Below are 16,308 nucleotides of genomic sequence, written 5' to 3'. Positions count from 1 at the left end.
TAAATTTTGAAGGATGAGCAAATTTGCAAACAGCGTAAAGTAATTTTGCAGTCACAATAATATGAGTGTCTTTGATAAGCAACCAGTTGCTCGATAAAGCTTCAAAGACCTAACATCTTTCAAGACGCAAGGACATAAATGCCCATAGTTCTCTCATCACACATTTACTGTAGATGTTTTATCCATTTCCCCCCATCACTATGCACAAAATTCAAGGAATTTTGTCACAGACTACTCCTACTGCATAATTAAATGTTTGACTACTGCAAAGCAGGAATATTTCATCTAGTCTTGAGAAGAGAGATTAGAGGTTTCCCTTCAAAAACTTTTTACAAAAACATATTTAAAATACATACTAATTTTCTCCAATATGCACATAATATATAGTTTAGTATTCCATTTATCAAAAATAAGATGAATATATTTCTTTTACTAGACATTTCCCTCTTTCCCGACTATCAAAAGTCACTACTCATTTAGTACAGTTTGTTTAAAATATGGCATACCACCTTTTAAAAAGCAGACTGACTGTTTATAAATATACAGCCCAAGAAATTTCACCAATTATTGACTATTGCTTCAAATTCCAAGTTATCTTTTTAGAGGAAAAATAGGTACTTGGAGTGTGAAATTCCTCGGATCTACTTCTGTGTGCACTTTAGGTAGGAATCCTACCCGTTGCTTGTGCCTACCTTGGAAGCAGCTAGCATGTCAGTACATGGAGAAAATTTGTAGGGGAAAAAAGCCATTCTGACATACTGTGAAAAACAGGCTGAAGAGATCTTTTACTTTTTTGTCTTTTCGTGTAATGCTGTCTTTCCCATACTGTCTAAAAGGCTTTCATCAGTTAGCATTTGAAATGGAAGTGTAATAGATCAGGTACATCTTTCTTCTTGAAAACTGTGTATGAAGGGTTTAGTTTAGGCACATGCTGCCCTTCATGAGTTTAAGGCTTGGCTGGAACGTGGTCTGCATTTGTAGCACTGAAGGCAAAACAAACAGAGATAAGCTTTCAGTTGCTACAATTATTTCACAATCTGCCTGATCCTTCAGAAAGCCCTATGACTGAAGAGCTAATAGGCTCAAACAGTTCTGCTGGCTCCGGAAGAGATCTCAAAGGGACGGCCATAAATCAGACCATGGGTCCACAGAGTTCAATATCCTGCCTCCAACAGTAGCCCAAAGTGCACTTCTACAAAAGGAGTAAGTTTTCTCCAAGTTTTCATTTAATCTAAATTCTTCATATTGGAACTTCACACAATCTTTTACGGTCAGGTCCACAAAGTAATTTCAGGAAAAGGACAAACTTTAATTTAACATGATATTTTTCAGAATGTCAATGAAAAGAATAATCCTGTTGTACTGTACTTGGAGTATCTCATTGTGTTGGAATGATTAATTGCAGTATTTTTTGTCTGCACAAAATCATTAGTTTTTTTAAACAATAATGCTGCCAGGATAATATGCAGTAATTATTAGACTCATGGGTGAACTAAGATCAACTGACAATAACAAAGTGACAATTTCAGTTTCCAAGTTTCATGCATTACAGTGAAAACTGCATGCTGGTTTCTCCTGGTTTTATTTCTCAAGTTAATCTGATTGCTTTGGGCAGGCTTGCCAGAGTCTGTACCCTTATGAAGCACAGAACAGAAGAGCTAAGAATAGATTACACAGATTGTCACATGGATTTTTCACAGACGAATCAAAGATTAAAGTTGACTGTAGTCTGCCAGAAAGACTAATACAGGTTTGTGCATGAACTACTCATATTTTCATGAAACCATGAATTTACCATAAACACAAACTCCGTATATTCTAAATAGTGTTGTCCTTCAGTTGTGATACATAGGAAAAGGTTAGTGCACACAAATGTGCATAATTTAAAAGAATAAAATAAAATTACTGTACTTTACATAATAAATGAAATTGATCCAATTTTGATAGTTACATTTTACCTATCTGAAACAATGAAAGATATTTAACAAAAAAGCAGTGCTCAGCTCTTAAAGAATTCCTATATAACATTTTTAGCAGCTGCTACTACAGAGAACTTCTTTGAAACAGTTCTGCTTCAGCAGGTTTCGAAGCATTAATTTTCTTACTTAAATCTGCAAAATCACTTGGGGAACTCTATAAAAAATTCACTACAATGTGGGGCAACATTTCATTGAAAAAACTTTCAGAAAACACAGTATTAGGTCTTATTAGGTCTTAGAGTGTATGAAAACATAATATAAGTGAGAGCTGAGTGGCTCACAATCCCGGAGGATGTTTCTGCTTAATTTTATAAGTAAACTGTCAAGTGTCAGCCAGTTTCTGTCAATTTGGAAGTGAGAGAGAACAGTAACAAGCCAGGCCATTGGTACCAGCTGGCTTACTTTTCAAACCATGGGTGAATTTGTCAAGAAGTTAAACCCTAGTAATAAAGGTGGAAAAGACTTCCAAGAGTTAGTTTAGCTTAAGTCTGGAAATCTTGAAGTAGTAGTGAAGATAAATTACAAATTCATTTTGGGACGTGTGCTTTTGAACCGACAAGCTCACACAACAAAATAGTACCATTCAAGCTAAATTAACAGATCAAGACCTTTTATTTATCTGGAGACCTCATTATTATTGTAACCTCTGGGTCCCTATTACACACATCCACCTTGCTAAGAGGTACTGCTCTACCATCAGTCAGTGATAGCTGCATTACCTACCAAGAAAATACTTTTTTTTAATTATGTTTTACAGGGAGACTTTTGAGCTGTAATTTCTATTACACAGAGCTCTAGCAGCAAAGAAAAAGATTAGGCAATTTTACCATAATGCTAATACCAACCAGAGTAAACACTGTAAGAACACTGAGTCTGGAAGGGTAGGAAATGGCATTAGGAAACTCAAGATCTTCTTTAGATTCACTTTAAACAGAAAAGCATGCATAAAAGGCAACAGGGAAACCATTTCAGCAAGCTCAAAAGGTAACCTACCTTTGGAACTCATCACTTCAAGGAGATGGAGTATTTTAGAAGAACTTAAACGGCTGGAGAACAACGACATTATGCTCTGGGATTGGAATGTTATGCCAGTTTGCTCAAGGAATATACCAAAACTTGCCTTTTTGAATCCCTAGCCCAGGTACAGAATGACTGCCAGTAGTAACCTTTCTACATATCTTTGCCCAGAAATAAAGCTACAGAGATACTATTGTAGGTTAAACAACTTTGGCCTTGGAGACTTCACGGGCACTATCTGCAGTAAACTTAAAAAAAAAAACAAAAAAAAAGAACCACACCAAAAAAACCCACAACAGAAAACCCACAAACTTAAACGACAAATAGCTAGTCTAAGAACCAGAAAAAGCCTCATGTGCTCCTGTTCCCTCATTCCAGTTTCGCAATATAGAGAACATAATGGAGGAAGAAGTGAGAAGGGATTAATAAGAGCTGCAACAGTAGAAAGAATAGGGTAAATAGGGCCTGTAACCCCTACTACAGGTTGCAATCAGTTATGTTCCTTCCTTCTGGGTGGTTCTGGATACCTTTTCTCAAAATAAAGTTTATTAGAATCAGAAGCAGTAAAGAAAACAAGTAAGGTCACATCAATGAAGTGTTTTCCACGAGGAGATATCGTATCAAACCTAGATCCTAGATCACTCTAGATAAGGGAGAAGTAAAAAGAAGAGGTGACAGAAAGATGTTAGAGTTCCACATAGAGCATGGAAAAAATGAACACGGACCAGTTACTGTTTTCCACAATAAAGAAGTTAGGTGAAACAACTTAAATACACACTAAACAGTACTCCTTAAATATGTTGTAAGCTTTTTGGTTTGTTTTTGAAGGACAGTTAGAGCAGACTGATACAGAAGCCAGTTTAATTTGTTTCTTATTTTCTTTTGGTGCCTAGAAAAGATTTGGTCCTGTCTGGGAACGATTCTCCTCTACAGATATTAAACCATGAACAACAAATAACAGTGCTTTAGCTAAAAGTCAAAATTATATCATGTTCATACCAAATAAATTTCAATTTGTAAAGAGAAAAACTATCAAAATTTTAAGGACTGAAAGGCAGTTCTGCCTTGCCTTAACATTCTTGTAAGAAGATTACAATTGAAACTGAAAATGAAGTAGGAAGTACATGTAGCAGTAAATGAATGGAGATTTTCAGCGCCCTCCACCACCACCTCAATACAAACTGGGTTATTTGTGGGTTTGGGGTTTTGTTGTTGTTGTTCTGGTGGTGTTTTTTCTTTTAAAGTTCTGGAAGAGTATCACAACAGTTACACATATAGGAGTACATTGAAAATGGAGATAAGATGGAGAAAATATTGGAGAGAAAATATTAAACCGAAATGCATCAAGACATTGTTTGGATGAACACTGGAAAATGAAAGGTGAAACAGATAAAAGCCCATGCTAGGAAAAAGTTGTCTCCCTGAAGAGCTATGCGTTCTTAGAAATTATACTAAAGTAAGATCCTTTCTAAACGTGTGAAAAGTCAACTAGTTTTCACATTGTAATATTATGATTGTATAGAACCAGCTTCTATATAATCTTTTCCTTCAGAATGAATATTCATATCAGAAGGTTTTTGATTGCAGAAATTGTAACTTGCTGAAGCCGAGACTACTTTTGTTATCTGTATCTTCGTTAGATCAGCTTTTGACGTTGCGGTTGAGAAAGGAATATGCAGGCAGATGTAGACTGCTGCAAGTAAAACGTGACTTTCCAACTGATCATACATCTGGGAATTAGGCACAGTCTTAAATTTCTATCTACCTCACCTTTACCAAACCATAAAAATAGACAAAGCCACTGGTATTATATGTAGATATATATTAGAAAACACTATTACATCAAGTAAGTAACAACCTTCTATAGATTTGAATGCCTGGAAAGCAAATGAAAACAATACAGAAACCCCCAAATGTAAAAGATAATAAAAAACCCAGAAAAAAAATGTTTACAAATAGCTGAACAGGTCTACATGAATATTTTACGTGTATATTGCACTTTTTACTCAAACACTTTAAAGCAATTCAGAACCCTAAATAACAGAAATTCTACACAGTTCCTGAAATCCTTCAATCCTAATTGCAGTCTTAGTAAGAAAACATACTACTCAAGATAACTGTAATTCCATCTGAGCCTCTTGTTGCAATTACTGCTTTGTTACATTCTCACTATGCAAAATTAGGCACAATTCACTGCATAAACGACTGCCTTCTACCAGAAAAGCTTCTATCAATAACATTTTTGGGGGAGGAACGCATATTCAGAATTCAGAATATTCACATGAGGCTGCTATTTGTCAAAGTTTAGTTTTTCAGGTCTGTGCTATAGTGTCCTCTGCGCTTTATCAGCCATTTTTTAATATTCTCAAAAGTTTGAGCAAAAATACACACAAGTTTAGTATCATGGAAGAAGCACATAGATAATGCATAAGCAGTATCTTTACTTAAGTTGAGGTTTGCACATAGTAATTTATTCACATATGTTTTTGTAGTTTATTCAGCAATACCTGATTTAGCAAAACTATCTCAGCTGCTTTACCATAGCTCAGTGCCATCAGGATATGTATCCGAACAACTGTGAAACAAAGTACATTCCCAGATACCTGCATTTATTTTACATATGTTGATTTTGCATACAAAACAAGTCTTACCCAGCTCTAGTTGTTTTATATTCCACCTTAAGGATAGGTTTGCAGGGTTCTGGCTTCTTTCCATCCTTCAGCTGCTTTCCTAAAGTGAATTATTTTCTTATATTAATCTTAGTCCCATAACATGATGACAAATTATGAAATTCACTACGCGACTTGCAAAGTAGAACAATCATACAAACATATACTCAACACCTCTGACAATTATGTCTCTGACAGTGTGTGGCTTGGAATAATATCTTTAAAGACTTGTTAAAACTCTCAATACACCAGCCTAGAACATTTAGGTCGGGGGGTGGGGTGGGGGTGGGGGTGTTGGTTATTTTTGGGTTGGTTTTTTTTTTGTTTGGTTTTTGAAATGTTGTAGAATATTTGTTTTCAAAAATATAATCCTCCTCAAAAATTTGTTTTAAGTAGCACTGGGAGATTTAAAACTTATCTCCTGTCTACTATTTTGCAATTAAAATTGGTCCATTTACAAGTAAAATGAGGTTTATTCTGAGTGTTATCCATTCAAACATGAATGCCTGTTCTTTCTCTACTGTGCAACTATTAGTACCCAAAGCTTCTATAGATATAATTTCCCATGAAGTCAGTAGAAATTAAGAGTACAGTGTAAATATGCACCTCTTCTATCTGAACGTTGATAAAATCTGATACAACTATAAAGTTCCGCAGAAAATTCAATTTGCAGCCCAAAATCAAAATAAAAATGCTTATTGAAAGAGGCCAAAACATATTGAAATAAAGTTAGTCTTGCCTAACTAGTTTTACTACTACAGTAGCAGTCATGGCTTTTTTATCACTACAAGAGCATACAGAATTCTACAGCTTACTTTTACTACTCTAGTCCACAGCCAGAACAGTAAACATGGACTTGCTGGAGGCTCAGAGCTAAACCAGGACGCTTAACTATAGCATGTTGTACTATGACTGTAACCTCACAGATTATCCTCACTATTACACTCACACTTAAGAACCTGAGGTAAATATGTTGCTAAGACATTACTTAGACACAGGCACACCATGTAAACCTGGCATTTGTATAGAACTTTTTTGAGAAGCAGCAGCATATTTCACAGAACAGCAACATGTAATGTTCATTTCCTAGATTAACATTAACGCAAGACTTCTCAGAAGTGGGAACATCTTACCAGATGCTAGTCTTATTCTGTTACAAACCTTTCCAAGAATTTAGATGGTAACCTACACATTTATACATGAAACAGATGCTTGCTTATATGTATTTTAAACAACATATGGGATTGTAATGTCAAGCAAAAAGCAAGCCCTGCATTAATTAATTTTGAGATCAATGTCATTATGTGAAAGGCAAGCTTGAAGTTCAGAGATTTAGACAAAACTGCACTGATTTGGATTCTTATTTCATAAAGACTTTTTTTTTAAAAAAAGAATATATCAGAATTTTATATGACAGAGCTTTTTACGTGCATTGCAAGTGCATTTTTAATACTTGGCTTTGCAAAACACTTCTATTAAAAATAAGTTCTCTATGTTTTAAGAGCTGTCAAACACAGCGGGTATTCATTTTCACTTTACCATGTGGAGTGATTGTCTGGAATGGTTTGGTTGGAGATTTTACATTCCATATTGTCAAGGTACCATCTGAGTGACTACAAATAAATTGTTTTCCTTCATGATGCCAAGCCACAGAGTGGATAGCCTATGCAAGAAAAAAGAAAAAACAGTAGTAAGTTGAGTATCTTAATACCATTTTATCATTACTCCTTCAATGACATCAGACAACAAAAGAAAATTAGAGAAAGTACTAATTAAATCATACTGTTCTTATGTCCAAATTTACCTATGTAAGTTTTCGGATTGTAAGTACTTCTTTCAGATATACTTTATCCATCACAAATACTGTCATCTTTGTAGTGACATGTTTAAGGTGAAGAAAAAAAAGTCCTCCTCAGAGTGTACTATTGAAGTATTTTTTCAACAGTGGGTAGTACACAGAGAATAACTGCAAGCACTTACTGGAGCTTTGCTAACCAAATGAAAAAAATACCCTGTCCATACAAAAAAGATATCTACTTGATGGGATTAAGTCAAAGTTTTAAACGGCACTTTGAGTTGTCTGTGTGGACATGAACAAGAGGCAAGCACAGGCTGAGAACCTAAGTAAAACAGAAATTGAAATAAGATTTTTTGGTAATGATGATAACATACTAGTTTGAATAAGCATTCTAAGGTTGCAATGCAAGTTTTGAGGTACAGAAAAGTGCAGGAATCTACTATTAAATCTTTGTAGGAATCTACTATTAAATCTTTCCATGAATACAGAAAGATCTTTGTATTCATAAAATTAAGAATGGAATGATTAAGTCATGCCACACGAAATATTACTGCAGAAAAAAGCTGACTAAATGAAAATTAGTTGCTGCCTTAAGGTGAGAGAAAAGTAAACGATAAAGCAGAGTATAAATAAGGCAAAGAGTAAGAAAAGATTGGTGTAATTTCTGTTTTCAGCATCTCTATTAGCACATGGTGACATTATGAAACCACCAGGTGATGTTCAAGGGAATTTCAGCTATAGCATGAAAATATCAACAAACAATGAAAACCCAAAGTATTTCCCTACTACCCAAAAGGTGCAGAAGGAAGTACTACCTGCTAGAAGTATGGAACTTTGGTATTACTGAGAAGGTGGATTTGCATAATACTTATGGTAAAGAACATTACTCCAGGTAAACTGAAAGCAGAACCTGAATATGTCAAAGCTGACAGGCTGTAAGATACCATCTTTTGAGTGGACACCTTCAGCAGAGGTTCTGTCTGTAAGCAGGGCTTAGATTCACTCCTCCAGCTCCTCAGGTACTTAGCTATTTCCTCTGTGAGGAAACCCAGGTGTGAGAGTAGTAGGGAACCCTAACTAGCAGTGAAAGCTTAGGCAGTAAATTACTCAGGTGAAGGGCAAATCACACAAGACAGATCTAAGCTAGCTTTGCCTAAACTGATTATACATAGATCAGATCTTTACATTTCATAAAATTATACAGAAAACCAAGACAGTTTCCAGCATTATGATTGGGAGAATCCATAGATTAAAAGACAGAGAAAAATGACTATACTACATGAGTGCAGAGTCTCTAGTAATAACTTTTCCAACTTAAAATAGTAGATTTGGATTAACTAGGTTTAGTATTTCTTTGAGAAGTTTAATCTTGCTCCCCATGTAGTGTGGAATCACCATAGATTTTGTAAGGAGATAGATTCAGTGTACCAATATCACATCTACACATATGTAGCTCAAAGAAAGACACTTCACATGAAGTCCTCTAGAGTCAAAGTGAAATAGCCTTGCTCATTTTGTCTGTAAGACAAATCTTTATTTAGCAAATAAAAGCAGGTATTATAGAAGAAGTTTTGCATAAATATCAAAAATTTGTTTTTATTTAACAACATAGTACCAAAGTCAGGGCTCAGCAAGTTTGAAAGTGCAGACTCAGTCAGGCAAAGGTTGCATTTTAAAAAGCTCTTTACACTACGAAATCATCTATACTATGACTAGCAATACAATGTAATAAATACATTTAAATGCTCTCCCTCCCATATGGAGTCTAACCCTGACAATGGTAGCCAGCCCATAGTGTAACTGGAACATTTTTGATATGCATCATGTAGAAATAGGTCTTAAAAACCTGTAAGAAAGCAAGTTTTATAGAAGGAAGAATAAATCTGAGAACTGAACGTGTTTTCCTTTTCTTGAAATAGAAGGTCAAGAGGAAGGAAATGCAACAAACCATTACTGTTGAAGCAGCATTAATGCTAAAGAACATAAAAAGATCTGATAAATTGAGCATAAAAGACAAGGATGATTGCTGTCAATTTCTTCAAGGAATCTGATGAGATCAAAAGAATGCTGAAAGATAATGAGGCCTTTGGCTTTGTAGTTATTTATTGTCTAGTTTTATAGAGTATCTGGTTGCATTTAGCAATGCAGTTAAGTATTATTTAAAGCACTACAAAACCACATTTTTCATGTATTTTAAAAATATCCCAATTAATTCTGTGGGCAGAATATGATAAACTCTAGTACAGAGCACTATCCTTTGCTATTACACAACTCGTAACTTTTTGTAAGCCTGAAAAATAAAACCAGACCTGTAAGTAGCTGTAGCATAATCTCTAGGTATGCAACAGGCTAGTATATCTAGAGTGACAAGTCAGTTACAATGAAAAAAGTACAATAACTTGAGGTGGTACTAGTTGGTTGACATCAATAGCCTCAATCCCCAAACTAAAAACCTGGTAACTGAAAAATCATGCCAGTACTCAAGAGCAAAAGTTTTGTAATTTTTTCCATGGTTAGTGTTAGAACTTAAAGGAAAACCTAACATCCAAGATAGAAAAATCAGGCAGAATCCACTGAGGCTGCAAATCTATACATAGCTTCTAAGACACTAAAAAGCCCCTAGGAGTAATATATTTTTTCCAATATTTTATATACAATTAGTGATCCAGAAGAAAATTCTCAAAGTTTTAATCATAATTCTCATCTTGATTTAAAACTTCACCTAGTACCCTTTTGGTACAATAATGCAGCAGTACGCTTAAATCACTGGTCCTGATTCAGATGTGTCTCAAACACTTTTGTGGAATATATCACTGGTCATATGCATCCCAAACAGACAAGATCATGCACTAGTACCACAGAGGACTGTTGCCATATTTAAGGCACAAGGTGTCTGTATCCTTAAGAGGGATCATCTGTACAGGTAACCCAAGTCCTGACCTCACTAACATTCTGAATCCTTCCATTTACAAACACAAACTGAATACAGGGACTTACACAGAGAAAGCTCTAAAAAACCTCCAAACATCTAAATAAATCTTTAAATTCACTTAATTATAACTAAAGGTTTCTTATTAAAAGTATTTGTATTAACCCCTTCACTTTGATTTGAAGTTAAGGTAGCTGTTTGGGACTACATGGAAGTTTGTTTCAAAACTGAGAGAGTCATGTGTTTTCTAGGGGCGGGGGGGGGGGATGTTACTTTTTTGAATAACAAACCCAGCACAATTGACTGCGCTGTCCTATGTATGCCAAAAGTTAATCAGAAATGTAGAAACTAACTATCCTAGAGTATTATGTGGACACAGGCTGTGCAAAAAGGAAGCCTCACTTCCATCAGCTGTTCCAAAAGTATTATCCCATGTGGAAAAATGACTGCTATACTACCCGCAAAGAAAGTGAACACATCTGATTTTCAGAAGGAAACATTCTTTCAATGACTGCAACAGTTACCCGAGGGAGACTGTAGGACTGTGAAATGCAATCAGAAATAAGAAACCAAGAAAGTCTGAGGGAACAAAATTAAAAGCATTTATTTGCAAATCTCCTACAGAAATATCTTAAGTAGATCACTAGCTTTTAAAGGGATTAATGCATGTTTAAAAACATTTTATGAAATTCAGTTTTACTGCTGCAATAGTTTGTCAATATCCCTAGAAATCACTATTATTTCTTGGTTCTTTAAAGGGGCACAAAAATTAATTCTATATACAATCTTACAGTTTAAGGGACAAATTCATCAAGAAAGACCCAAGTTTTGACTATATTTTTCCACCACAGATATTTAACTCTTTCAATTCATAAAATACATATACAAAAAATCCCTTTTCAATTCCTACAGCTGATTATATGCATACCATTTCACAAAAGTTTGATATTGCTCTTCATATCCTATCTTCCTGCAAGACAAGATACATGCAGAAGCTTATTGATACTTTCACATGAATACAAAAACTATTAATTTAAGTAGTTTCTCCTGTTTCTAAGAGACTTGTTTAACCCATTTTTCTAATACCAAGCTTAGAGTATTGTAAATACAGTTGCTAGAACTCAGAAAAGAAAACAAAACAAAAATCCAGTTTAGTTAGATTTTTTTTTTTTTTTTAAGAATATGTACCTCCTTGCTTGCTTTTCAAGTATAACCCAATCTTTGGCAAAATGCTTCTGCATACTTTCCCACAGTAATGCACCAGAATCACGGAGAACTGCTTTCATCATTCTTTGAATTTGACCACGATCCTTTACTCTTGTGTGCCATTAATTGAGCTTGAAATATAGTGTGCAGGACTGGTAGGGCTGATGATGTAAGATCAGTTATTCTGCAAACCAGACTGTTTACCACAGCCTATTCAAATTTCACAGTCTTATTATGATAGTCCTCCATTTCCATGGACATGGACAGTGTTTACTGGTAAAACTGGAACGGATGATGACATTAACTCCTTTTCTACAGGTTTACCAAAACATTCAAAGCCAGCACAGTAACTTGGGAGTACATATGCTAACTCTCTTGTCAACAGCCCAAGAAAGAAAGGAAAAAAAATGCTGCAAAAGAAAGAAAAAAAAAAAAAGGATGTAGCTACTGAGACTTAAATGGCAATATATCATGAAGATTTTTTTTTTTTTTTGGTGTAATGAAATGTGCAAGTCCCTAATGACTGCATTACAACCCCTAACATTCTGTGATTCTGGACATGCTTTGATTATGGCAAGTCACATATCACAGCTGCTTTTTCCCCCCCCCTCCTCTTAATCCCACAGGCTACTTTGACATGTTTTTAGTGCTGTAAAATAATCTCTTACACTCAGTCACGTACCAGAACATTAAGCTTAAAAATATCAATCTATAAAACATTTGCTGAGTTAATACTATCAAAGCTTACTTTAAATCAGAACAAACAAAATACTACTTGAAGAACAGACTTTATTAAAAACTAGTTTCAGTTTTCAGAAGCTGCACTTCAATTTTTTTTCAGAAAACAAAACTAATAGTTGAGAAATTTGGTTTATTTCTTTCATGGCTCAAAATACAGCATGAGAAACTTCTGCAGTATAAACTGTATTCCACATAAGACATGGATAACTTATTTTAAATCCCCAATATTTGAACATAAAAGGCCTAAGAATGATGTAAAAAGAATTTATGGTCTTATTTTTCCACTGAGCCTGCCCAAGACAAAAAGGATGGTCTGAAGAAAGGGTTTCAAAGAAACCTTCTAGAGGAAAGTTCATTCACAACTGCAGTTCCATTATGTCACAGATAATTTTCTCCAAATTCCCTGAAAAAGAATGTTACATTTGTGCAGTCTTCAACTAATTCTAAACATGCAACATATTACTGTCATAACAAAAAGCATACAGTACTGAAAGTTCAGGATTTTGTTTGTAATATAGGAAAATCAAGAGCAAGTTTAACTAAATTCCCTCTTACAAACTAGAGTGTTGAGAAGAGAATATGCCAGCATTCAGCACTAATACTAATTTACTGGAGCTGCCTCCCCCAGCCATGGTTAAGGAGAAATATGATTACAAAGGTTTTAGGGGTGGTGGCGTTGCCCACCCTATAAGCATTCCTGTCCTTGGGATGAGTGCTCCTAGTGTTCTTGTACTACAAGTATGAGAGCAGGGTGCTGGGTAGGTACACATGTTTGGACAGGAAAAACGCATGGATAGTGTTGCAGTGACCTAGCTTTCAGGTCACAAATGAGACCATCCCAGCACAATATGGAAATTTACTTCAAGAAAGCCTCCTAAAGGTCAGGTAATTTGGCGTGAAACTAATCAGGAAGCTACAAAAAGATGAAATAGGATTCAGCTTCTTCCCCAAGGAAGTCATACTGGTGTCTTTCCATAAACCTCTGATCATGCAGGAAGTTTGACCTTCATTGTTCCTTAGCAGAGGAAGTTCATAAAGGATGACATTTGGATCCCTTCACGCACCTGAAGTTTTGAGCCAAAAAGAGCTGCATCAAATGATGGTGGTAGACCGCACAGTCCCTCTAGCTACACGTTTAAAGATCGATGTCAACTACAAAATTGTTGTAGTTGATGAGAGGAGGAGACTAATCCAATGGGAAAGTTTCTAGCAAACAGTCTTTATGGTATCAATCTGCCTGGCCATCCTGTTCATGATGCCTGATGAAGCCTAGTCACACATTAACAGCCACCACCACTCAAACAACACAGTTTTGCTACAGGAAGGAGACCACACAGTAGGAGAAGATCCAGCTCCAGGGGTCCTGATAGCTACATCTTGTGCCTCGATGTCATGGAGAACTGCAGCTGTACTGCAGCACCATGCTCTGCTGATGCCAATCCTGCAGCTCCCAGAAGCAAAGCTCACACCCCAGGTAAAGCACTGCAATTTCTAATAGGCACAGAATCAGTCATCACCTTTTCAATGACTGGTGATGGATTTTATGAGACTGATAGGACTACACAGTTAATCAGTACCAGAAGAATTATTTGTTTTCAATAGAGTTAGAGCCAGAGACTGTTTCCCCAGTGCTGATAAGCAGGCCTGATTAACCAAAGATCCCTTTCCAACACACACACACACACACCCCCTGCCACACACACACAGAGTTCAGTGGTCGGAGATGGGCACGGTCAGGAAGGAAGAAGGGAGACCAGACAGCATTTCCTGTGTCTGATGAGCAACTCTGCACCAGATCACAAGTGTGACAAGATTGGACCAAGTTGCTCTCTTCTTACCGGTTGTCAACTTCACACTCAGAAGAGTTCACATCAAGAACAAGGAGAGAACAAAGGACATAAATTCTGAGGTTTAAAATCCTGCTCCTGCTACAGGGCAGAATCTCATGTGCATTACCCTCTGTGAGAGAAGAGGTGAAACATGTTCACTGATGGAATACAGCCCTTACAGTCGGCATATGAAAGAAGCCTCTGGCAAAGCCACCAAACCAGGAAATCAAGAAGAAACAAGAACAATTCTGTGCACAGAAGTATTCCAATTCATAAGGTTTGCTAAAAGGAAACAAAATGGCTGAGAGCTTCCTCTGCTCTGCACAACACCTAGCAAAAGCAGAGAAGATCTTATAAAGCATTATTCCACCAGTGCTAGACTCTGTGTGTGCACTCTCTTGAGCAAGGGGAGCACTACACTTACAGAAAGCCTGAAGATTTTCCTCAAAACTTAAGTTTTCATGTGCAATGGGTCTTTCCAACTGATACTTTTCTTGAGTGTACAGGAACAGCAGAAAAGAGTTAATTATACTGTGACTTGCTGTACTGTCATGCAGTCACAGCTAATTATGGAAAGATTGCTGGAGCAGTCAGGTTAAGGTTGCCTTTTGGGGCAGCAACACAATCTAAAGACTGAGCTAGTCAAAGGTCTTGGCAAGACATTTACAATACTTTAATAATTATGCGACCCTAATGATTTGTTATTGGGGATAGAGGGGTGAAGGAGTTAAATAAGTTGAATGAATATGAAGCAATGAATATAGGCACCAATTTTTTAGGCTCCTTTATTATAAAAGCAGCAGATGTCTTAGTGCTCCAGTAAATGAGAAAAGATATTCCAAAAAAAACATTCAGGAACAATCTTAACTCTAGAAGTTGTGAGTTGTGTTACAAGGATGTTGTAGCCAGGATGTAAAAATACTTTGTTTACTTCTACCATGTATGTTAAATCAGACTGTGTTGCATCTTCTTGACCAAAGTTTTTCAACTCTGAAGTCAGTATTACATGTTAAGAGAACAAAACTAGTATCAGTCTCAAATGTGGAAAAAAATATCAAGGTGCATCAGTCAAATTTAGAACGGACACACATTAAATTATTTCTGCCTAGAACTGTCTACTAGTTTCTCTTCCCAAAACCTTGGTTACTTGTACCCTCCCCTGTGTCCTGCTCATTTCAGTCAATTTCCCTGGTTTCTGATTTTCCATTCTACTTCAAAATCAACACAACTCTACTAGCCTGCCACTTAAAAGAATTATTTGCTTTCTATACATATATGGACATCTAATTTTTGGCTAAGTACTTGAATTGCCAAGTTACTCAAATAGAATGAGCATGTTACCTTATTATCAGAATTCCAACAATGCCAAGTCAGAATTTTTCACAGTATCAGTTATGGTGTTGCTTGCCTAAGACCCAAAAAGTTACCTACCTTTCCACCTCTTTCAGTAACCTCTTTCAGCATTAAGCAAGTGAGAACGCTTTTTCTCTTGTCTGTTAAGGAAGCTGCTCATAAAAACTAGCAAAGTTTTTATTACTTGGTAATATTTTTTTTCTTGCAAAATCCAATAAAAAATCCTTTTCTTCTGCACTTCTTCATATTTACATGCACTTACTTGAAAGTGCAGATGAAAATCAGCAAGAACAGTATATTTCAGGCCACTAGTTAGTCAGCACTGATCACAATATGATTAGAAAGATAATACTACGGAGCTGAATACTCCTTTCACCGACAAATTGACAGAGATTCTCCATTTTTGCAGCTAAACACAAAACTGAGAAGCACTGAAGAAAAAAATGACGGTAAGATACAGAAGCCGCCCCACCTTACCTACTTGCATGAAAAAAATTAAAGGACATATATATATATAGCATACATATAATCATCCACTTTCTGCAGCTTTTTATTCATTATCTTTTCTGTATCCCAGATCTTCTCTCAGGGCCATCCATCCAGAAACAATTACAGCACTCTCTGCAATGGGACCTTTCAAGAAACACATATTTTTCAATTCTGTTAGACAAAATTAATCATTTTATTTCTATGCCATTTAGGCCAGAATCCAGAAGAACTTGAAATCACCTAACTGCATCAATCCAAATTCAAGAAAGGGACATTATCGTGCCTTCTGCCTTAGAAG

General features: G+C 36.0%; 1 protein-coding gene across 5 annotated transcripts in view; it reads right to left on the bottom strand.

Annotated features, from left to right (window-relative positions):
- STXBP5 (syntaxin binding protein 5) overlaps positions 1-16,308 on the bottom strand; it is a 112,980-nt gene that overhangs the window by 43,787 nt on the left and 52,885 nt on the right. For all 5 annotated transcript variants that reach the window (XM_086461086.1, XM_086461087.1, XM_086461088.1 and 2 more), the window contains exons 8-9: positions 7,205-7,328; positions 5,648-5,726 (exon numbers count right to left, since the gene is read on the bottom strand). In XM_086461086.1, coding sequence (XP_086317212.1) covers positions 5,648-5,726; positions 7,205-7,328 — 203 coding nt within the window. The remainder of the gene's footprint in view (positions 1-5,647; positions 5,727-7,204; positions 7,329-16,308) is intronic.

The sequence above is a fragment of the Leptosomus discolor genome, chromosome 2 (assembly GCF_034619465.1).
Source record: "Leptosomus discolor isolate bLepDis1 chromosome 2, bLepDis1.hap2, whole genome shotgun sequence".
Lineage (NCBI taxonomy): Eukaryota > Metazoa > Chordata > Aves > Leptosomiformes > Leptosomidae > Leptosomus > Leptosomus discolor.
Note: the sequence above shows the minus strand (reverse complement) of the source record. Positions and strands in the feature narration are given on the sequence as shown.